This window comes from Zosterops lateralis (genome assembly GCF_965231275.1).
Source record: "Zosterops lateralis genome assembly, chromosome: 10".
Taxonomy (NCBI): domain Eukaryota; kingdom Metazoa; phylum Chordata; class Aves; order Passeriformes; family Zosteropidae; genus Zosterops; species Zosterops lateralis.
This window is the reverse complement of record NC_139770.1, coordinates 24,848,603-24,870,993: the sequence shown is the minus strand read 5'-3', so window position 1 is coordinate 24,870,993 and position 22,391 is coordinate 24,848,603. Positions and strand designations below refer to the sequence as shown.

General features: G+C 48.2%; 1 protein-coding gene across 1 annotated transcript; it reads left to right on the top strand.

Moving 5' to 3' along the window:
- Positions 1-12,690: 12,690 nt before the first annotated feature.
- On the top strand, positions 12,691-22,150 carry ITM2C (integral membrane protein 2C). The gene is made up of 5 exons (XM_083868283.1): positions 12,691-12,961; positions 14,502-14,690; positions 14,972-15,082; positions 18,608-18,758; positions 20,348-22,150. The coding sequence occupies exons 1-5, from the start codon at positions 12,755-12,757 to the stop codon at positions 20,437-20,439; spliced, it is 750 nt and encodes a 249-aa protein (XP_083724409.1). The 5' UTR covers positions 12,691-12,754; the 3' UTR covers positions 20,440-22,150.
- The last annotated feature ends 241 nt before the right edge of the window (positions 22,151-22,391 follow it).

Here is a 22,391-nt window from a genome sequence, read left to right as displayed (position 1 = left end):
AATCAAAATTATTCTGATTCAGGTCCTGCCAGATGTATGAAATTGGCTTAGGTAGCAAAGAATAAATTTTGAGTTTTTTATGTTGCCTTGGGCCTTTCTCTGACTCCTGGGAGGCATGGTGGTGTTCTTTTAAGCCCACCTTTGTGAGCTACAAAGGAACTTAAAAACATGAATTTAGAACAAAGGCTCTTCAACAGTCTCTTGATTCCAGCAGACAAACATGTAAGAACATCAGCATGAGACCCACGAAGTAAGGGCAGGAGGGGCTTACAGTGAGTCTGTGTGGCATGAGGACATCTAGGGAGCAGCACATCCACTGACATCAGGTGACTTTTCCTAATGATGTTTTTCAGACTATGCCAGTGGATTCTTTGGTGTGCTTGGGCTTAGCTGGACCTTTATCTTTGTAAAATACCCATTGGTGGCATTGGTCTTTCCATAGCCAGGCTTTCTTGCCATACTCCCACTCCTGCTGCCAATAATTTCTGTCTGTGTGTGTCTTTCTGTAGCTGCCTCGCAGCAAAATGGTATTGGTGACATGCAAACAAGATGCTCTGCATTCCTTTCCTCTTTGATCTCATAACTTCAATCCCAGTGATAGGAGCCAGAGCTGGGAAGTGATTCAGCGGCAGCTTCCGCAGCCTGTGAATTTTGGCAGGTGCTCAGTGAATGCAAAGTTGTGGCGGGCAGGAGGATGTCTGTGATGCTAATGTGTCCTGAAAAGTGGTAGGTGAGGAGTCGTGACAGCAGGCTTGCATGTGCTGAGCCTTATTTCTCCCCTGCACAGCTTGGCTTGAATCGGGAAGAATATGCAATTTAAACTCCTGTCAGAAGAATCCACATAATTTTGAGTCTGTTGCAAGAGTCTAACAGCTTATAGAAGAAACAGTCTCATCCTTACTGGGAACTGTGGAGATGTAACAGCCTTGAGCAGAAGGCAGCTTGAGGTTGTGCAGCCAGTAAAATTATCCGTTGTGTTCACTGGAAAATATTTTTTCACATGCAAAATAGTATTCAGTGAGTTTTAATTGAACTTCATATTTGCAGTCTGAAATGGAAACAAATACATAGGCTGTGTCTGTAACTGCTCTGGGAAATGTGCTCCTTGTGATTGTGATGGATGTTGAAATCCACAGGAACCAAATAAAACTGATGGCTGGAGCTCTCTAGTCAAAATGTGGATTGGGTTTTTGGGTCTGTTTTTTGGTTTTTTTGTGTTGTTTTTTTTTTTTTTTTTTTTTTTTTTTTGTCCCTTGTGCACCCCACTAATAATTGCACATTATTTGGCAGAGACAGCACAAGAGACAGAGGGGAAGGGGTTTAATTAAAATCTTCTGCTTCACCTGGTGTAGATGAAAGTACTGGAGGGCAGAAGCACCTCTCAGCCCTCTCTCTGTCCAGAGCGGACTTTGGCTGCCCCTGGCCGAGCACTTGGTGCTGCTGGCTGGGGGAATTGTGCCTTACAGCCCACACTGCAGCACAGGCTGGTGTCTGGGGAGTTGCAGGCAGTGGGAACATATCTGTGTAATCCAGGGGCTGCTTTCACAGAAACCTGTTGTCCTGCCTCTTGGAAGGGAAACAGCTCATGCAGTCCTGTTTGTCTCGGGAAGGATGAGCATGGAAGGCAGGGCAGTGTTTGCTCAGGTCTGACTGATGGGAGGGAAGGGCTTTATGGGCCAGGTAGCACTGAGAGAGCTCTCTCTATATCCACAGGCCTGGTGAGCGTGCTGGAAATACTTTGGCAGTGGCTCCCAGGCCTGAGGGCTGTGAGGGGCTTTCCAGGGTGCACCCAATGGTGTCTGCAGGATGTGACTGATGTTTTTCTCTTGGTTGGTTGCAGTAATACTAGGCTTTGATTTTGTGCCCTTCATCCCATCTGCGTTCCCAAAGTCTTGACAAGACTCAGTGGTCTTTGGGTCACACCCTTCCTGGTTGTGTGGAGAAGTTTCCCACAAAGAGCTGCTTGCTGCCTGGCCCTGGATCCATCCAACCCTGCCATGTCTGTGTGGTCTCTTTGTAGCTGCACCTCGGGACCTCCGTCTGGTGGGTGCCTCAGCCCCTGACTGATGGCTGAGCTGCCCCAGCCTCCTCCTTGTTGCCACAGCTCCCACACTCAGGTTGCCCTGGGTTGGCATGGTTCCCTGTTTGGCAGAAATAGTGGGCCAAAGCCTAGAGACACGTGAGGAGCCCCACCTGAGAGGCCCTCTGGTGCCTAGGAAGCCCTGTTCCCTGTGACTGCACATCTCCCCACTGAGGAGCAAGTGTGCTGTGGATGTGGAGCTCTTAAGCAGGCAGATAGTGCCTCACTGCTGGGGCTGGTGCTGTGTCCCTGCCCTCATGCCTTTCCTGATGCTCAGCTGGGCATGGTGGGCTGGGAATGCTTAGCATTTGCCCAAGCAAGCCCAAGAGGATCAGCGCTGCGTGGTGGCAGCAGGACAGCAATACCACTTCTGGCTCTCCCAGGGGTCTCTCCAGAGCTGGGTTCCAGCTGGGGCAGGTGGAGGAGCAGGGGCTCTTTGGGCACTTAAAGCAGAGTCACACCAGCCTGTGGACTCTGCTGTGCCAGTGCAATGTTGGGTTTTGTGAGCAACTTTGCAGAATGTTGTGAGGTGGTAGACATGGCAAGGGAAGGGGATGTGAGGAAGAGTCTTTTAAAAAGGCTTTTTCACAAAGCAAGCTGTAAATTCAGAGAGAGGAAGGGAAAACTTGCTGGCAGCAGTGTGGATTGATTGTGCTCATTGACATGTTTGCAGGCTTGAGTCCAGGTTTGAGGCTCTGGAGCTGTGGGGGCTCTCACCATGTTCAGGCTTAGGGAGCTGAATATGATAGATCCCAATTTTAGGAAGCAGCCTCCTGTAGCAGAGGGTTATTCCTGGTCTTTGCCCAACCCTCTTATAACCATCTGGGCTGAAGTGGTGATTTCTTTTTGTGGCCTATATGGAGTTGTCAGCTTAAAAAGAAGCACTGTCATTTGGCTTTGGTTCTCTGTGGTTTGGGGATGCCTTGAAAGCAGAGGAAGAGGTCTGAATTGGAAAAAAAAATGGTCTTTGGACCCTTGCAGGATCTGCTCTAATGAAATACTAGACTTCAGTGTCTTATTGGACTCCAGACATGAATATTTGATATTCCATCTGATCATGACAAAGGATCTAACTAAAACTGGCAGAGGGATTAGGACAGAGAGTGTCTATTCCAAGCAGAAACATTATAAATGCAACCAAAATTTGAAACATGTCACTGTCTTTCACCAAAGAGATGTAGACTGAAGAGCTGTAGACAGAGGAACTGGAAATATCTGTCTAGAGGTATGTGTTCTCCCAAAGCTGAGGCAGAGCTGGAGCCAACCCAGCTTTGCATGGTGGAGCTTTTCACCTGGGAAGAGCCTGGTGTGTTTACCTGCTTTGGGAACAGCTGTCCTGGTGAGATTTAATTTTTTTTTTTTTGGCAAAACACAGAAAAGCAAGAAATACCTTTACAAAGAAGAGTTTCAAAGGGCACAAATGAACCAAAAGTAAGTATGGGACAGAAGCCCAGAGGAAGGGAACTGCATCTAGCAGAGCACTGCAGCCAGGTCTGGAGAGATGGACGATGTGTCCTTATGCACCTCTCTGCAGTTCCTGATTTTGTGCTACCAAATGTTTTTTCTCATGAGGTTTACAGGAGATGGAAAAGGCATTTTCACTTGTAGACATGTATTTTCTTCCCAAGTGATGCGTGAGAACCTAGGAATGTTTGGGTTAATACCAGTGTTACCGTTTGAGGGGGAACAGTATGAAGGTGCTGGGTTTTTCCACTCATCTCTCTGCACTTGCTTTTCAGAGTTGTCTTCCTTGGTGCCATGCCCTAGCTTTGAAGTCAGTTTGAACAACAAAGAGAAGGGTAAATTTGCCTCCTCTCTCTTGCTGTTAAACTAGACACCTTTTCTTTGTGGTAGATTTTCAAGTGTAGGATTGACTGTTAGAGTTTTCCTGTGCTGTTGCTGGGAGAAGAGATAATAGCTGTCAGTGTTCGAGAAGGGAGCAGTGACTTCATTTTATGGTGTGACACTGTGCAAGTCCTGATTTTCAGGGAAGAAGCAAATGCTGTGACCTGAAGTCTGGTTCCTTGAAGATGATTGAACCTGCCCTCCAGGAGATGCTGGACTCTGCCCCTCTGCTCGGAGTGATGGGTGCAAGTTCCTGGCTGTGACTGCCCCTCTTGTCTGCAGGACCAGCAGAAGGCAGGACCTTGGGTGTTCTTGGGCATCTTGGGCACAGCTGTGTCCTTTCTTCCAGGTTTTTGGGAGTCAGTCACATCTAGAGGAAGAGTGGGAAGGGACAGTGCTGGCTTAATTGGCCATAGCCAGATCAGCAGTGCTTGGCCTGCTCTTGGTGAGATCCAGCGTGGCTGATTTGACCATCTCTGCCTGCCTTTACTGGCAAGCTCTGAGGTGAGTGCTGGGATTTTAAATTGTGAACACCCAAAAGCTCTCCAGACATGGAGCTTTCTGGGGGAGGCAGTGTGAGAGCCCAGTGGCAGTATCCAGGTGAGTCCTGAGCCCAGCTCTGCCCTGCTCTGGTGCTTCATCAGCATCCAAAGGCATCACCAGAGGTGAAAAACTTCAGGTGAAATCACTTGAAACCTTTTGCTGTGTCTTTTCCCTGTCACATTTTCTGCTTTCAGATGTGTTGCCACACCACCCAACCCTTCACACCTCTTGCAAAATCAGCCTCTGTCTCTCTTGGCTTGTGCCCAGGGCCACTTGCCTGGGTTGGTAGGTGGGTTTGTTTTACATGGGAGCAGTTGTACAACTGCAGTCTGGGAAAAGGGGTGTGTGTCCTGAGGGACAGCTCAGCACTTTGGTGGGGACCCAGGCTCATGCCTTGCTTCTTCCAGGCTGTGCATGATGGTAGAAGCAAACAGACTGGTTTTGGTAGCAGCTCCTCTTCCCCCGGGAGGAGAAGGAAGACTCAGCTACACCAAGAGCAAGCTGAAAGCTGTTGGCAGTTCCTTATCTCAGTTTTGCAGTGTTCTTGAATATTTTTGGCACTTGCGAGAGGTTTTTTAAGGAGTCAGGTGTCTGCCCACCTGCATATGTCTTTACCTTTGAGTCAAGGCTCTCTTTAAATTTGCCAGCCTCTCAGTTTAAGAGTTTCCCCTATTCCCAGAGCAGCTGCTCTGCCTTGCTCTTGCTTGAGCTGCCTTTTGCCTTTCATTGCTCCAGTGCCAAAGCTTAACCTCAGTTCTTCTCCTGGAGAAGATTCCCATTCTTTTAATGCCACCTCCCACTTCAGGGAGTCTTTTGTAAAAAAACCCTAAACAACCCATGGCCTTCACATGGCTGTGCTGGCTCCTTCCCTCTCCCAGGTGAGGTGTGCCCAGGTGCTGCAGAGCTTTTTAGCTGTGGTGTTGGAGTGGCTCCGTGGCAGGGACTGATTTTCCCCATCATTGCAGTGAGTGGCCTGGAAATCAGGTTGTGTTTATCAGAATCAGTATTTTGGCAGTCAGGCTGCTAAATGCCCAGGCTGGGATATTTTTTGCCACTTTGTCACAGCTGTTTATTTTCTCTCTGCCTGCCTCTCTGTTCAACATGATGCTCGGGGCTTCAGCTGTGAGCGTGGTAAGAGCAGCCTTGTTTTTAGCAGGGGCTTTGTTGGCTCTGCTAATGCTCTGAATGGTTGTACTCCTGGGAAAAAGGAGAGGGAGGCTGGAATCATTCCAGCTGGACGTTGTTGTGCTTCTGCCAAAAAAACAACAACAACAAAAAAATGGAAATTAATTTCTCACCCCTGTGCAAAGAGGGAGGAGAAACAGCCCCTTAGTTCCAGAAAGGGATGAAAAAAAAGGAGAAAAGAGGGGTTTTTATATCTCTCTTGCTGATGAGGGAGAAGGAAAATATGATCACTGAGTGCTGAGGAGCTCCCACATGCAAGGCTGCATTTTAACATCCTGCTGTCTTTGTCGTATAGCAACAAAGCTGGGGGTTTTAATTAGCCAGTGGTTGTTTTTGATATTCTAATTTCCAGCACTGTGAAGTGACTCCTGAGGCAGGTGGCTTTGTTGCTAGTCACGTGCTGTGGTGTCACTCAAAGGTGTGATTAGATTCATTTATTGCAACTTCTTTGCTTTCAGCTGTGATAGTCTCTTAAGTACAGGCTTGCTTTTGGGTTTTTTTTTTTGCTTCCAGGCATCTTTGTGTCCAAAAGTCATTACTTGTGTTTCTGTGGAAATGCTGTTGGGTGGCCAGTGCAAGCACTGCTCAAGGACTGTGAGCAGGGACTTTGGTTGCCTTGGAAACTGTGTGCCATATATGTATATATATATATATATATATATATTTATATATGTGTGTGTGTTTTCCTCTCTGTCTGCATGCACATGTTTCCTTTTCTGACCTAGAGCATCAGAAATGCCCTTCAGCCTGGAAGGACTCTCCTTCCATATGTGGGTTCCTTGAGACACCTCTCTTTGCTAGTGCAGAGCTTTGATCCCTCTCAGCCAGAGCAGTTCCTCAGGCAGTCTTCCCCCATGGGCTCACCTGGTATTCTTGTTTTGCTTCCTCTCCTCTCTCCAGGCATAACTGCTCCTGAGGACAGGACTCATTTTTTGTTCATGTGGCACAGGAGCCTTCTTTGGAGTGTTGGGGGTGCTTTGGTGGGTGCCAGGATGTCTTTTCTGTGGTATTTTATCTCTCTGTTCCTCTCCCTCTCCCTCTCCTTGTCTTCCTTTGTTTGCCTTTTTCCTGTATGTAGTCTCTCACCTCCCTTCTGCAGAGCTTGCCAGGTGCTCCATCTGGAGCCTGCCTGCTCTCCCAGCTTGCTCTGGACATCCCTGGGGGCTCTCCACCACTGAGCTCCCCAGTGCCGGAACTCCTGAGTACAGACATGGTTGTCTTTGGGAGGCAGCTCTGGATTTCTTCACCTTACAGCTTATCCCATAAGGTCTCCAGTGCTTTTTGTGGAGCAGGGGAGCAGCAGTGAGTGCCAGCAGTGCACCTGTGGGTATTGGGGGTGCTGGTAGTGGGGTGGGTGGATGACAGAGCTTTGCTTCTTGTGCAGAAAGAGCAGGCTCTTGGTACAGGCATGGGGTCACTTTCCCAAGAGGGAACACTCAAAGCTAAACCATCCCGTCAGAGAAGAGGTCAGTCCCTTCCAGCTTACACCTTCTGTAAGTGGCAGCACTGCCATTTTCCAGCAGTCAGCTGTGGGGTTTTTGCACATTAAGTCAGTGGAGGTGCCACCATTGCAAGGCCTTATGTTTTGTAAAGCAGTAACTGATTTTGCTGTGAGTATGATGTGCTGGAGGTAGCAACCTTGAACTGATTTCTTTCTTTTCCCATAGTCCATATTGGCCTTTGGCTACCAGAAATGAGTGAACAGCAAGGTAACATAGATTGATCTGATGAGGGTTTCTTAAGTTTGAAGCCTGCATCCTTTGAGGAGCCATGGCGATGTCTGCAGTTATGTCAGTGCATCAAACATTGAGAGCTCAGGCTGCTGCTTCTTTGAACAGTGTCACAGAGAGCAATAATATATTTCAGATGGCACTGCTCTCCAAACTGCATCCCCTTGCATTGCATTTCTCTTCTCACTTGTCAGTCATCAAAATCACATCTACTATTTTTAGTCATCCCACGCTTCTTTTCCTGTTGGGTGTGTATATTTAGACACTTGCCAATCTCTGTCCCCAGTTTGTCAGGCCATGATACACCTAAAATGAAAGATTTCAAACCCGTGTGTTTCAGAAATGCAGGAAAAAGGATTTGTGGAGGACTCGGGAGCTGTTTTCAGAGCTGAAGAAGCAGAAAAGGGCTGTGAGCTGAGCCCATATCTGCTGAGGCAATGTGCGACTCAGGAAGGGATCGAGGTGTGACACAGCACCTTTAATTTTCTCACTTCTGTCGTCTTCAGCAAGACATGGGTGATGAAGGTGCAATAATGTCACATTTCTATTTTTATAACCTTCTCCTGTATTAATGAGAAATTCCAAAGGCAGCATCTCACTAGGTATGGTTCTTGCGAACAGCTCTTCCAGTGCTGTGTCCAAAGGCTTGGTGCTGTGAAGTTGGGGAGATTGGCTCAGCCACAGGTGCCTGTGAGGTTTCCCTGCTCTGACTCACTGTGGTCTTTGAACTTGATTTCCAAACCTCGGACCAGACATTGGGCCCAGCCAGCCAGGCTTCTGTCCACCACCCCCTTGTAGGAGAACTGTTCCTTAAGCATTCCGTACCAAACAGAGATAACAAGGGATGTCCTCAGCAAGACCAGAAATTCCAAAGAAAATCCACAGACTGAATTAGGACTTTTTCCCATCCCTCAGGCTACTTTCAAGCCTCCTCTACCCCATGGTCTGTATCATGCCTCCAGCCTTTCCCATCTGGGTGTTTGCTGCCTGTGCCCTGTTCCTGTGCTGGCCCCATAAGCTGGCAGGGCACTGAGTCATAGTGAAGAGCCTGTTTTATCTGAGGAAAGAAATTCTTTTTTATATTCCAATATCCTGTCTGCTGCCGGGTGCTGGGTTGAGTGTCTGAAAGCAATCATGCCTGCACACTGGAGCAGGGTCAGCATGTCTGGGAGCTCAGGCTTGTGCCTGGAGCTGCCTCTGGCTCTTCCCAGCAGAATGAAGGCTTAGCAGGACAATGCCAGGCAAAACCCCAGGATCTGCTCTTTGTGATGGGTGCTTTTTCCCCCACTGCCCATGCAGGGGAGGAGTGAACTGTAGCTCCCCCTTGGATTTCAGAGCATAAGGAGCTCTACCCATTGCCTCCTCTGAAATGGTCCACTGGAAAGGGAGCTGGCCCAGCCCTTTCTGTAGGGTCAGCCAAGTGGCACTGCCAAGGAAAAGGAAAAAGAAGGGATCATTGTGTGAGTGGCAGTGGGATACTCTGCAGAGCTGTGGATATGTCTGTGCATCCTCCCCACATGCACATCTGTAATGCCTGGACCGTGGACATACTGCCCTTCTGCTGCTGCTGTTGCTTTTCCTTCTGGTCCTTCATGGAGAAGCAAATGAATTGTCCTCTGGTCAGCCCATGGAGGGGAGGAAGGGCCTTATGTTCATTTTTGTGTAAAGTATGTCCAGCTCTTGGAATATTGTGTTTAAAACAACAAAAAGAGGAAAGTCCATTTGCTCAGCCGAAATACTTGCCCTTTCCCAGGGATGGCTTTGACCCCAACCTTCCCATTGCTCTTGGCCAAAAAACCCCCAAGCTTCTGCCCCAAGGCAGAAAATATTAGGATGGCTTGTTGCAAGCAGTGTGTCTGGTTAATGAATTCTCTAGAATATTGTTAAACATCTGGTGAATGTACAGCATTTTTGTGTGTCAATATTTTGATTTTTTTCTTTTGGAAATGCACACCTTGAAGGCATGAACTGCTGCCAGGTCTGATTCTCCCCTTGCTGGGGAGCCAGGCATTCCTAGGCAAGAAGAGATGGAAATCAGCTGTGATGGATTTTCTGGTTTTTAGAGTACTCTGTTGGTAAACAGTTCTACTGGAGGGAGTGGGGGTCCTGTGGGAAAGAAGGTGTGTAGTAGCACAAGCAGGGCAGCAGCCTATGGACAAGCTTCTTGGATTTTTCTAGGCTGTGGCAGATTAGCCATCCTGGGTGAAGAGCTGTTGGAGCAGGCTGTGCACTGCTGCATCCATGGGCTCTCAGTGCTGGGGATGCCTCCAGCCCCAAGCCAAGGTGCAGACTGACATAGCTGCCTTTAAATTGTCATTTATTCACCATGATAAAGGCTGGTGGCCTTTCCATCTGCTGGGCTGGGAGATGGAGACACACATTTTTAGTCAGGTTTTTCCAGGTGATTTTTATGCACTGTTTTGCAGGACTGTGTTAACTGTTCGCCTTGGCTGGCTGACTGCATTTTTAACCTCACTGCCTAAATTGCTGCTCCTGAAGTGTTGCTGTTGGTTTGTTTTCTCTCCTCCCTCAGAATTTGGGGCTTTGTTTAACAACTTCTTGTCGCTATTTTGGACAAAGGATGAAGCAGGCAGCAGCAGATCAAACAAGGAAAGGTCCAGTTTTATTTTTTTACTTTATTTTTTATACATTTTTGTCAGGAGTCAAGGGATTGGCTATACAGGTTGCCACCTTATGGACCTCATTGGTGAATATCACCGTCAATTATATTTCTCCTTCCAGAGGAGAAACATGTAAACACACAGATAAGTTTTAAAAATACATATTGTTTTTATGAAGCTGCGTGAGAACCTTGCTGCAAAAATTCAAAGACTCAAAGGCAAGAAAATTCAGGGTGACAGCTTCTTCCAGAGCAAAGCCCACAACACAAGGCTTGGGCACTTTTCCTGAAGCCAGAAATGTTTTCTAGGGAGCAGAACTCACCTTTGGCAGTGAGCGGTGGAATGTCTCACAGTGCCTTTTGTCATGCAGAGAAGACAGAGCTGCCCTAGCAAGTAGCAAACCATTGAGGGCTTATTTCCCCTCCCTACCATTTTTTCAAACACAGCTTTTCTTTTAGTGGGAGTATTTTTTTTGTCCTTTGAGTTGCTGTGTCCTCGTGAAGCCTCTCCAAGCCCTCCCTGGAGTCAGCACTGGCAGGAGCAGCAGTGCATTAACCGCCACAGCAACCTGGCACCTTTTGGATATGGTTCACTTGCAGAGCATTAAACATCTCCTCAGCCTTGCTTCAGTGTCAGGAGATCTTCTCCTTTCTCTTCACCCCTACCGTCTGCACTCTTGTGTGATGACAAGTATCTGGGGAAAGCTGTTTTTGTGAAACACTTGACATCCAGCATGACTTTCTTGTCCTAGCAGTTCATGTCAGAGAGCCTTTAAACTTCCTTTAGTAATGTGATTTTTGTTTCTTTTTTTTTTCTGTTCATTGTGTCTCGTCATAGTTGCTGCCCATTGTGTGCAGAAGGAGAGGGAAAATGTGATATTTTTCAGCTTGCTCATCCCTTTATTTGCTGGAGGAGCAGCAGCAAACTGATTACAGTGATCCTTCAATGCAGGGAGCTGGCAGTGAATTGAGGTGCTGTGAGTCTTTCAGCAGCTGGGATGAAGGAGAAATAAATGTAGATTAATTTCTTCTGGAGGTGTGCTGGAATTGTAGCTCCCCCAAAGCAATTTGGTCTTGGCAGTTATCAGGCTGAATGTGGCTAGGAATAATTAAGTCAGTATCTGTAGGAGTCCCCGTTGGTTGGGGGTGCAGCAGGTAGGAGAGGGGCTGCAGGCTCCTGGCTCTGCCACTGTTCCTGCATCTCAGTGGAGCTCAGGTGAATCCTTACCTGGCAGGGTCCCCACAGGTGCCTCAGTGATGCCAGGGTGTCCTAGTCTGGGACAGGAATGGTGCCTCCAAGCCTGGCAGTGAACTGCTCTCACAAGGGCTGCTCCAAGGCAGGGAAAGGGGAAAGAGGTGTTTGCTGTCAGCTGGGCTGGGCAGAGCTGCTCTGATGCCACCAGAGGTGACAGGGGCCCAGGGGCCTCTCCCCTTGGGGCTTCAGCACTGCCACCACCCTGTGGGTCTTGGCCACATTATCCTGGAGAAGCATCTCTTCCTTTAAGAAGTGAGGAACCTTAGAAATGAGAGGCTGATGTTTGCTTTTCAGTCTGTTCCTCCCATTCTAGCAGTCTCCAAGTAGCTGTGGAGAGAGTGTCTGTGTAGTCAAACACATCAGATCACAAACTGCACAGAGGGAACTGATCTGCAAGAGCCCTCCCTGGTGCCTCTCTCCCCTGCCTGCCTGCTCAGCTGAGGGCAGCTTTCAGCTCTTCTGTGTGGAAACTGGGGCATCTCTGAACCAGCTTCTTTCATCTGCTTCTGAAAGGCCTTACATCATCCTGCTTAACATTTTGAAGGGTTATTTTGGTAGTAAAAACAAGAGCATCATAGGTTGGGATGGGCTGTCTCCAGGAAGTAACCCTGCCTTTGCACTGCCCTCTGTTTTCAGGGCTGTGACAAGGTGAGCTGGTTGCTGTCTGTGTAGGTTGGGCAGCACCCTGAAAAGGACATGTATGTTTTCTTTTGATGCTTTGGCCATTTTCCTGGGAGCTGTGCTGCAATGTGCTTGAAAATGAAGTTGAGATCAGCGCATCTGTTTGTGTCAGCTCACCCCAGCAGGGCCAGGAGGTACCTCTGTGGACCAGAAATTCCCATCACAAAAATTTCCAATGAGAAATTCTTCCATGAATGGCAGCGTTTCAGTCAAAAAATTTTGACTATAAATACATAAATGCTGTTACATTCAGTAGCCAGAAACTCTTAGTTCCTGATTTTATTTTTTATTTTTAAAATAAAAAGTTTTATTGCCCACTGAAACAAAGCTTGTCTTTGTTCTGAACAATTGGTGGGAAGCTGACGATACATATGTCTGTATGTTCACACATACACACACACACTTTTTTTTTCAATATGTATAAATATGTGTAAATATGTATATAATATATGTAGTTTATGTGTCTGGGGTAAGGGAGGCAAAATGTCAGGAACTGTTCTACTGTTGCCAGGTGTGAAATAGCTTTGCAGGGCAGTGCCTGTCTGCCTTATTCATTGCACAGCACAACCTCTTTGGATGGAGGAGCAGGGTGCTGGTGCCCTGGAGCACCATTGGGATGGAGGAGCAGGGTGCTGGTGCCCTGGAGCACCCCTTGGATGGAAGAGCAGGGTGCTGGTGCCCGGAGCACCATTGGGATGGAAGAGCAGGGTGCTGGTGCCCTGGAGCACCATTGGGATGGAGGAGCAGGGTGCTGGTGCCCTGGAGCCCCCCTGGATTGAGGAGCAGGGCCCTGATGCCCTGGAGCACCCTTTGGGATGGAGGGGCAGGGCCCTGGTGCCCCGGAGCAGAGGCTGACCATGCTGTGGTTGTGTCCCCAGGAGGAGATGGGCCCCGCGGCACAGGGGCAGGGCCACCGCTCGTCGCTCAGCGGGGTGTGCTACCTGACCATGGGGCTCCTCGTGCTGCTGCTGGGGCTGGTCTTTGCATCGATGTACGTGTACAGATACTTCTTCATCACCCAGGTAGGAGTGACTTGGGAAGCACTTCTGGCTCCATCAGCCCGAGCAGCCAGACCACCTTGGAGAAAGGTGCTGTGGTTTTTGTTGTCCTGCACTGTGGTAACTCAGGAGCCAGGCTGCTGGGTACTGCAGATGAGGCATTTCTTAAGTGGTATCCTCAGGTTGACCTCCATCCCCGATGTCAGGAAGGGCCTTCCAGAAACTCTCTCCTTCCCTTATGGCTTTGTTTTGCTTTCTTTTTAACTGCATAAAAATATCCTGGCAGTTGTACCTTTTAAACCCCACATCACTGCAGTCCAGGGTACAGTAGTCTGAAAGCATGGCTTGTGAGGGGAGAACAAGCCTGGAGAGAACAGGGGGGTAGAGGCAAGGGAACAGCTTTTTGCAGTAGGTTTTGTAGGCTGTAGAACAGAAAAACTCTGTAGGTGTGACAAAAATAGGTGCTGCTATTAATAAAGCAAGCAGAGATGTAAGAACTAAGTGGGAGATGATGTAGAAACTGAGCCTTCAAACTCCCTTAAATTCAGCACCTTTTCTTCCACAAAGTCTTTGCAAAGCCTGGCCTGGCCAAGGCACTGGGCTAGCAGCACTGTGGAGGGTCAGAACACAGAGAATGAGACAGGGCAGAGCTGCTTCTTAAGGAGGAAACTGCTGAGCTGTTTTGCTGACTGTTTAGCCAAGAAACCCCCCAGCACTGATTTGCACCAGAGCCTTCGTTGTGCTGTGGAGTGGCCATTAGTGAATGAGTTCTCCCAGGACTGCTGCTGCCTCCATCTCTTCAGCCAGCACTTATCCACTCAGCAGAAGAGTCTCTTTATATACTCCTTTTGTCCATAAATTTCCTTGCTGTCACATTCATTTGCAATCTTTATTTCAAAAATCATTAGTGCTTTATTATGTGCTCTCATTTACACCTGACCTGGAAATGCTGTGACAGCCCCAGGGTTGCTCCCCCCTCACACAAAGCCCTGTCCCACGTGAGGACAAGACTTTTGGTGGAGGCACTGCCTTAGGAGAAGCAGCCTTGGCCCTGAGAGAGGCCCTGGCAGGGACACCTCCCAGGTTGCTCAGAGAGCAGCAGCTCCTGTTTTGCTCTGAGGTGAATTCACTTTGTTTTGCTGCATTTGCCACTCCAAACTACAAGGGCATCTAAAAACAATGCTCTGCTCAGCCCAAGCTTCTGTGCCTCCTGTAGAGAAATGCAGTGACTGGAAGCCATAGCTATGGGGGAATGTGAACATCCTGGTGAGGAAATATAAGAGCTTGCAGGCAGTCAGTCTGCCTGTCTGAATTACTCCTCATGAAAGCCAGCAGGGAGTTCTTTATTCCCTGTGGACCTGGCTAGCATGAAGTGAGATATGATCATTTCACAAGGGTAGTTTGCACTAGGTTCACCAAGAATGTTCTCTGGTAAAAAGATTGATCTTAAAATATCTTCAAGAATCTGATGAATGTTTTCCCCAGCAGGGGTACATTCCTGCCCATGTTTGCTGTAGCTGTTGGGGGTGTGTGTGTTGTGCCCCTGCCTGGTCTGTCCCCACAGCTTCCCCATGAGAGCGTGTTCCACTGCGGTGTCCTGTACGAAGACTCGCTGTACTCGCCCTTCAAAGGGCAGCTGGAGCTGCACGAAGATGTCAAGATCTACATTGAGGAGAACTATGAGCAAATCAATGTCCCAGTGCCCCAGTTTGGAGGGAGTGATCCTGCAGACATCATCCATGATTTCCAGCGAGTAAGGAGCTCCTGGGCCCTTGGGGCACAGTGTGGGGCTGAGCTGGGTGCACAGTTCTGTGTTCATGGCCTAGCACTGTCACTGTTGTCACATGGTCTATTCCTGAGCTGTCCTCCTGCCCGAGGCCCTCTCTGGGTTTTTCCAACCCTCTCTGCTTGCTTGGTAGGGAGGTTTGTTTAACACAGTTTCCTGTCTTCCCTCAATTCCCTCTTCTCAGCCCTTTTCCCAGTCCCAGTTCAGTGAGAAGGTTCAGGTATGTAATTGCTGTGCTTGGTTGGCAGGGTCTGACGGCATACCACGACATAACGCTGGACAAGTGCTACGTCATCGAGCTCAACACCACCATCGTGATGCCTCCTCGCAATCTCTGGGAGCTGCTGGTCAACGTGAAGGTACAGCTGCAGCCCTGCTTGTTCTGCATGCTTTCCTTGAGTTGGCTCCAGTGGGGGCAGCTCCTGGGAAATCGAAACTGCTGTCTGGGAAAGTAAGACTTGGCCCTGAGTCTTCATGTAGAGTGAGGGCTTCAGCAGGTTTAGCTGAAATAGTGGTTGTGCAGACAGCACAGCAAGGCTGGCATGATAATCAGCCTGACGAGGGAGACACAGAGAAGCAGCAGATTCCTCCCCTCTGGTGTTTGCTGATTGTAGGAATCAAGGGAAAAAAGAAAATATTCCTTCCTTTCACCCTCCTGTGGTTTGGACTGTGGTTTGCCAATTGCAGAGCTCTCTGTCCCTTGGAGAGGAACAGGCCTTCAGCATTCACCTTCTTGGGGGGGAATCTCTGCTGCCCTCCCTGCTGGGCTACAGCAGCAGGCTTGGGCTCATGCAGTTGTTCTCACAGCCAGCATTAATTGGGTTTAGTACCAACGATTTTGTTCAGTTCAGAAGCCTGTGCTGCTGAAAGCAGCCATCTTAAAATAGAATACTATTTAATCTTCTCAGCAGGAAAAAAGCACAGGATTTTTCAGACTGCAAAAAGTACACATCTGTCTCAGTCTTCTGCAGGTAAATCAAGGCACTGAGCCTGGGTCTTTTATCACTCCTGTGAAGGTCTGTTTAAAAGAAAGAGGAAAAAAAGACAATCTAATTCTTACTCTTCCTTAAATTCCCTTTGCTCACTTCCTGCTATGTGCAGTGTAGTGAACTTTGCAGCAGTTAAGCTCAGAGGCAAACAGTTATGCCTGGAGAAATCTCCAGTCCTGTCAAACTCCTGGCTTGTCTCCTAGCAGTCCTCACAATTTCATGCACTGTGACTGTTTGGCAAATGTGCTGGGAACCCCGCTGGGGTACAACACACATTCACTTACAGCTCGCTCCAGAGCTGTCACAGCTTCTGACTGTGGCAGGTGACCAGTCCCTGGGGCAGAGGGAAATGGAAAAGGCAGAATTGCACAAGCTGAGAGGAAACAACTGAGAGATTGGGAGTGCTGGTTACATCCTAAAATAACAGATGTAAACTCACAGTCAGTGAAAATTATGCATTGTCATTGAATTTAAAAAAAAGAATAGCAATTCTTTTTACCACAATTAAAGTGATCTTATGTGCTTGAAGAGCCCAAAGCAGGTGTGGGTTTAAATAATCTGATGATTGAGATGGGTGTCCAGTAGTGTCCAGTCTGTCTGTGGAGGATTTAACCTGTACCTTAGAGACTTTGTTCTAAAGTGGTTAGCTTTGTTTTGAGCTCAGAAAAAGTTTTTCACCATGAGGACAGTGAAGGAGTGGAACAGGGTGCCCAGGGAGGTTGTGCAGCCTCCTTGAAATTCTTGAAGGTTTTCAAGACCAGATGGAATAAAGTCTTGAGGTCTCTCTCCAGCTGAATTAGCTGTGATCCTGTGGGGCCTGTGATCTTCATGGCCTTGCTGGTCAGGCAGAAAGTTCAAGTTTCTTCCTGCTGCAGGGGGGATCTTTATTACCTTATGAATTTCCCCGCTTTTTGGACTCTGGGTGATCTTTGTTGGTTCTTGGACTTGGAGACTTTTGCCTTCTCTGCATCTCTGAATGAAGTCAAGTCCCTAATGAATGAGACTAATTCCCTGTGGAAAGTTTAGTTCTGGACTGGTTCAGTGACTGCAGTCCTGTTTCTAGAATCAGATCACAGTCCAGCAAATAACACCAGTGGTTTGCTCCAGCAGACTGGGGCAGCACAGGGAGTTGGGGAACCTCCTTTGCTCTTTTCCTCCTGGCCAGCCTGGTGCCAGGGTGCCCCTTGCAGAGTGGCTGCCACATGCCCTGCTCCTGCTTCTTTCAGGCTTTATTCTGTACAGGTGTGATAGTTCAGTGACCAGGCCTGCATCAGGGTCTGACATAAAAGGATGGAGGGATGCTCCCCCCATGCAGCAGCAGGAGATTGGAGGTGACCCAGTTAAATGATGGCTGATCCACATCTCTTGCAGAACACAAGATGCTCAGAGCTTTAGCTTGCTGAAGTTCTTGGCAGAGACTTGAAGGTGTTGTCCTTGTTGCACAGTCCTGCGAAGGAGGAGTGGTGATTCCCCCTTCACCTGCCCCAGCTATTTCAATCTGAGACACTAAGAAACTGGCTGGTGTGCTCATGTCTGTCTCCCTGAGCCCTCTCCTCCAGGCCAAGGGTGCAGCACATCCTGAGCCCCAGCTGTCACCATGGCAGCCCCTGCCAGGAACTGCTCCTATCTCACGGCCCCCCTGCCTTCTCCCCCTAACAATCAATAATGGAATTTCTTGCAGAACTGTTGTGTTAGTGCAGTACAAACTGGCACTAATTGTCTAATCCTGCAGTGTTAGAGGACAGCCTCATTGATTCACCTGGCTGTGCCAGCCCAGCAGCAGAGCACTGAGTTAGGGTAGTGTGTTTCCAGGTATGTCTCTGTGGAGCTAACCAGTCCTGGGAAACAGAAGAGGTGATATTTGAAATGGTGCTGTTATTGCTTGTTTTTCACCTTGATTATGCTTACCTTGGCCCCAGGGTCTGACAGTTCTTTTATTTCTTTGACTCTTCTTAGGAAAGGGGACCAGAGGTGATGCTTTGCTTCATGATCTAGTTAGCATCTACTCACAAGTGCCCCCGACCCAAGCTGCACTTGTTGCACAGCTGTTTGTTGCTACAGCGATGTCCAAACATGAAAGATGCCCTGAGCACCGGGGAATGAGCTTGCAGAGAATCTCCAGTGCTGAGCTGAACTCTTTCCCACATGGAAAAATGTGACTTCCATCTCTGAGGGGCACACAGAAACCCCATTTTTTCCATCTCCTGGTAGCTTTCTGCCATGACACCTCACTCATTACCCTGGTCTTCATAGTGGCCTCTACCCCAGCAGCAGGGATGTCACTGCCCCAGACGCTCCTGGGGCAGTGAAGGTATGTGAAGAGCTCTGTTCTTCTCTGAGTGTGGTGCCCATGGCCCATCTCTAGTCCCCATGCCTGTGGGCAGTAAGGGCAGGACATCATTGTGGCTGTGCTGAATGGACCAGAGAAGAGAGAGGAATGTTGGAGTCTGAGCTGGGCTGGTGGTTTTGGGTTGAGCCTTGTGAAGTAAATGTAGAATGCATATTTCAGTGGAGTTCCTAGAATTTTAGATAAGCTTCTATTTCGCTCCAGATGGGTTTGTTGTACTCCCAGAGTTACAGTTTTGGGCATCCTGCTCTAAAATTTGGGTCAGTTTATAACAGGGTTGATCCTACATTGACTTCACCCCTTATGTGCACATTCCATTTTTGGATCTAATCTGGTTTGTGTGCACTGTGCTAGTAGCTAGGGACAGTTTCCTATAAGGACAAGGACACATGTTAACTGACCTCAGTAAGGGGAGCTTAAGCCTTCCAACAGTGACTGAATTTTCTGCAGTTTGGTTGTCCATGGTGCTCTGTGTGAAACAGTTGTGTTCAGGGAGGAGATCGTGGCAGCGTTTGTGCCTTATTTAGGTGGAAAGTCTGTCGTTTCAGAAAGGAACATACCTGCCTCAGACGTACATAATCCAGGAGGAGATGATCGCCACGGAGCATGTCAGTGACATGGAGCAGCTGGGCTCCTTCATCTACCGCCTGTGCAGCGGCAAGGAGACGTACCGGCTGCGGCGACGCAGCGCCCGCCGACGTGAGATCCCATCCCTGCCCTGTCCCCCTCAGCCTGCTTCACACCGTGCCCTGTCCTCCTCAGCCTGTGTCACACCCTGCCCCGTGCTCCTCAGCCTGTACCACAGCCCTGCGTCACCCTCCTCAGCCTGCATCACACTGTGCCTTGTGCTCCTCAGCCTGCATCACACCCTGCCCCATCCTCTTCAGCCTGCATCACAGCCTGCCCCATCTCCTCACCCTGCATCACATCCTGCCTCATCCTCCTCAGCCTGTACCACAGCCCTGCATCACACCCTGCCTCATCCTCTTCACCCTGCATCACAGCCTGCCCTATCTCCTCACCCCACCCCACATCACAATCCTGCTCCATCTCCTCACCCCACATCTCAGCCCTGCTGTGGGTGGTGCAGCCATACTGGCCTCTTCATGGCCAGAATAGGGTTTCTCTCTGGGGTTTCCCTTGAGGTATTTCCCATCCAGTTGATCAAAACCCAGTTTCAGGATGCTGCTGCAAATGGGTGCTGACTGCTGGGTTTGTGTCATCCATCAGCCTGATAGAAACTTTGCAAAAATGGTTGCAGGAGCCAGCAATTCATTTACACATGGGCTCCTGGGACTGAACTAATAGCAATGCTGTTGGGAACTGTTTGGAAAATTTCCCTAATGAAGGCACCTGATTCAGTGGCAGTTATTAAGAGCAGATTAGATCTGCAAATTGCCTTTAATTAATTAAGTCCCTAATAGTATGGAAAACGTTGTGAAGAGGGAACATTGGAGTGTGTAAAAACAATTTCATGGAAATCAGCAATATGTACCTTATATTGAAATGGTAACATTGCTGCAAAATACTCTTTAATGCCAGTATTTGTATTAATTTGCCTTTAAGGTATACTTAAAGGCTCACCTGGAATGTGGTCCTACAGTCAGTTAGGTTTGGATCTCTGGGGAAGCTGCAGGGTGCAGAGGTCCCCATGGCTGTAGCTGGTGGTGCTTTTCCAGTGGGAGCTGCACTGACATGGAGGAGCTGCTGGCATACACTGTTTTTAGTGCCATGGAGCCCTGGCACGGTCCTGCTTGTCACTGGGTCACCATGGGTTTGCTGTGAGGGGAGAGGAGCTGCCAGCAAAGCTGCCCAGAGCTTCACTGGAAGGGCATGTGAAGGGAAGTGTTACCCAAGGGGAAGCATTACTCAAGGCTGGGGCTGCAGCAGGATCAGGCACACAGGGGTACAAACAGCCAGAGAGGAAGTGGCTATTTTAAGCACTTCTTGGCTGCATCCAGGGCTGTGCTCTGTACCAGCCTGTGACTTCTGCTGATTTCTTGAGGCTTTCTGGTCCCTGAGATAACACTGAGATGCTGTCAGCTTAAATCTGCTGTTTCCAGGTGACTCCTTCAGCCCCTAGCAGCTCTTACTGCAGGACTATATCCTAGAGAAGATTGTTAATTCTTCCAAAGACCAGATAATGCTGCTTTCCATATGGGCTGTGTTGTCCCTGCATTTCAGTGTTCAAAAGTTGCATCTCATCTGTTTTCCTTCCCCTCCTTGCTTTGGTTCTTACAGATTATCATTTGTTGATTCACCTCTCTCCTGTCTTTAAATCACTTTAGGCATCAGTCGACGTGAGGCTGGAAACTGTCATCGTATTCGTCACTTTGAAAACACTTTTGTGGTTGAAACTGTTATCTGCCAAAAGTCATGAAGCCACTCTCCAGATGTAACCTTCCTTGGCTTTGCTTGCACACACATGCACACACATGCTCTCAGCCCTCTCTTTAGACATGGTAATCTGGCTACTTTTTATACTCCCCCCAGCTTGTGCAGCTCTAACCTCTGGAGTCCTTTGTGGCCTTTTCTTCCCTGCTACCTACCCAAGAGATTTGCTGGGCTTAAATTTACACAGTGCTCAAAGATATCTGGGGGTAGATGCAGCTTCTTCCACACCACAGGATGAAAATCTCTTTTGGGAACAGGTTTGGGTAGAAGGGATGACTGAGAAATAGGAATGCTGGAAATAGGTGCTCTTTTCCTGGCTCAGCAGTTTTAGGCTGGGATATTGGTCTGAGGCTGCCTTGGCACTGGGACGGAGGGTGTATGCACAAGAGGAGGATTTCCATTTTGGTGCTGATGTAATGACCTGAATCAGGTGCTCTTAGGAAAGGAACAGTTGTGAGGCTACAGACAGGGCAGTTTGAGAGCTCAGCAGGGGGAAGGTGGTCTCACAGCAGAACTGGTAGTTACTGGCAAGTGAAGAAGCAGGTTTTTCAAATCTTTTTAATGGTGTGTATTCTTGTGTAGCTCCTCCAGTGAAAGCTGTTTTGATAGCAATCACTGTAATCCAGCTGTGTATCACATTATCTGCAGGCACCAGTAAAGTACAGATACTGATACAAGGCCAGATTCAGCTGATCAATATACAGTAGAGAAATTGTTTGAACAAAACTGCATTTCTATTGATCATCAGACAGAAGAAATGCAGAGTAATTAAATATTCTTCCCTCTGTTCCATAAATATAGTTAAAACTAATTAGGTTCTTGAAATGCAGGCAGTTTTTTGGCTTGAAAGAATGGAGTGAGTTTCAACTTGGCACATTCGTGTTAATTGGTTTCCAGCAAATCTGGACTTGTTCACCATCTGTTGAAATGAGCTTGTTGTTTTGGAAGAGGAAGGATAAAGTAAATGCAAGTACAATCATTAACTTAGCAGAACCAAAAAGCAAAGTTAATATATTTTAAACTTCTGAGTGTTAATTCTATGAGTTAATTGTGTGCAAACAAATCAGGATCTCAGGATGGTCATGTAATGCAATAGGAATTAGTAGGTCCTTAGAGGCTGAGTATTTATTATTTTATATAAACATAGTCAGCTATAAACATTAATTTCTGTCAAGTAGAGGAGGGCGCTTTGGTTTTATTCTGCTTTAGGCTTGATGAAAAGTGAGGAATTATGTGCACTTCTTGCAGGTTGGTGTGGAAAGTTTCCCACTGCCAGATGGGTATTTACTTTCTAGCATTGTGTTTTCCCAGCAATAACTTGCTGCTAGCCCCAGCCTTTAATTGCCAAGAGGATGACAAGAAGTGGGTCAGAGAATTGGTTCACTTAATGGAAGTAACTGGTAAATTTAAGCCCTGTGTTTCTCTCCATTTCTAGAAGCCTGAGCCTGCACTCAGGTGACCATACAGGCCTCTTGCCCTTCCCTCTGGTTCTGCATGATTTAACTGGTCATTGAATATGCTAACTGTGCAATCCCGCAGCTTTGAGGACAAGCCTTGGTTCTTTGGGGTTAACTAACATGGTCACTGTTCCCTAGGATGAGAATGCAGTTGTCTCGAAAGAAAACATAAGATGCTTTGTATATTTTGTCTGGTGAGAATCTTACTTCTTAGGAAAAACCCATGGGATAATAAAGTCTTTTACCTCTGATCTGTGAAGTGTGTGTTTGTTTGGAATGGGAAGCACATGCCCTCCACAAAGCTGTTGCTGATGGGAGGCAGCAGCTGGGGGTCCAGCCCAGTGGGATGGAGGAGCTGGACAGTGGGAGGAGGCTTTTCCCAAGGTGAGGGGAGAGCTGTGGGAATGTGGCTAGCCCACTGGGAAGCTGCTCATGCCTGCAGGCTCTGGAGGCCCTTCCCCTCTCCTTGCACCTCCGTGGG

Excerpts from the sequence above, each read along its gene's own strand:
- ITM2C (XM_083868283.1), top strand. The coding sequence starts at position 12,755 with ATGGAGGGGCAGGGCCCTGGTGCCCCGGAGCAGAGGCTGACCATGCTG. Across the intron at positions 12,962-14,501 it reads GATACTTCTTCATCACCCAG|CTTCCCCATGAGAGCGTGTT; the intron begins GTAGGAGTGACT and ends CTGTCCCCACAG. Across the intron at positions 14,691-14,971 it reads TCATCCATGATTTCCAGCGA|GGTCTGACGGCATACCACGA; the intron begins GTAAGGAGCTCC and ends CTTGGTTGGCAG.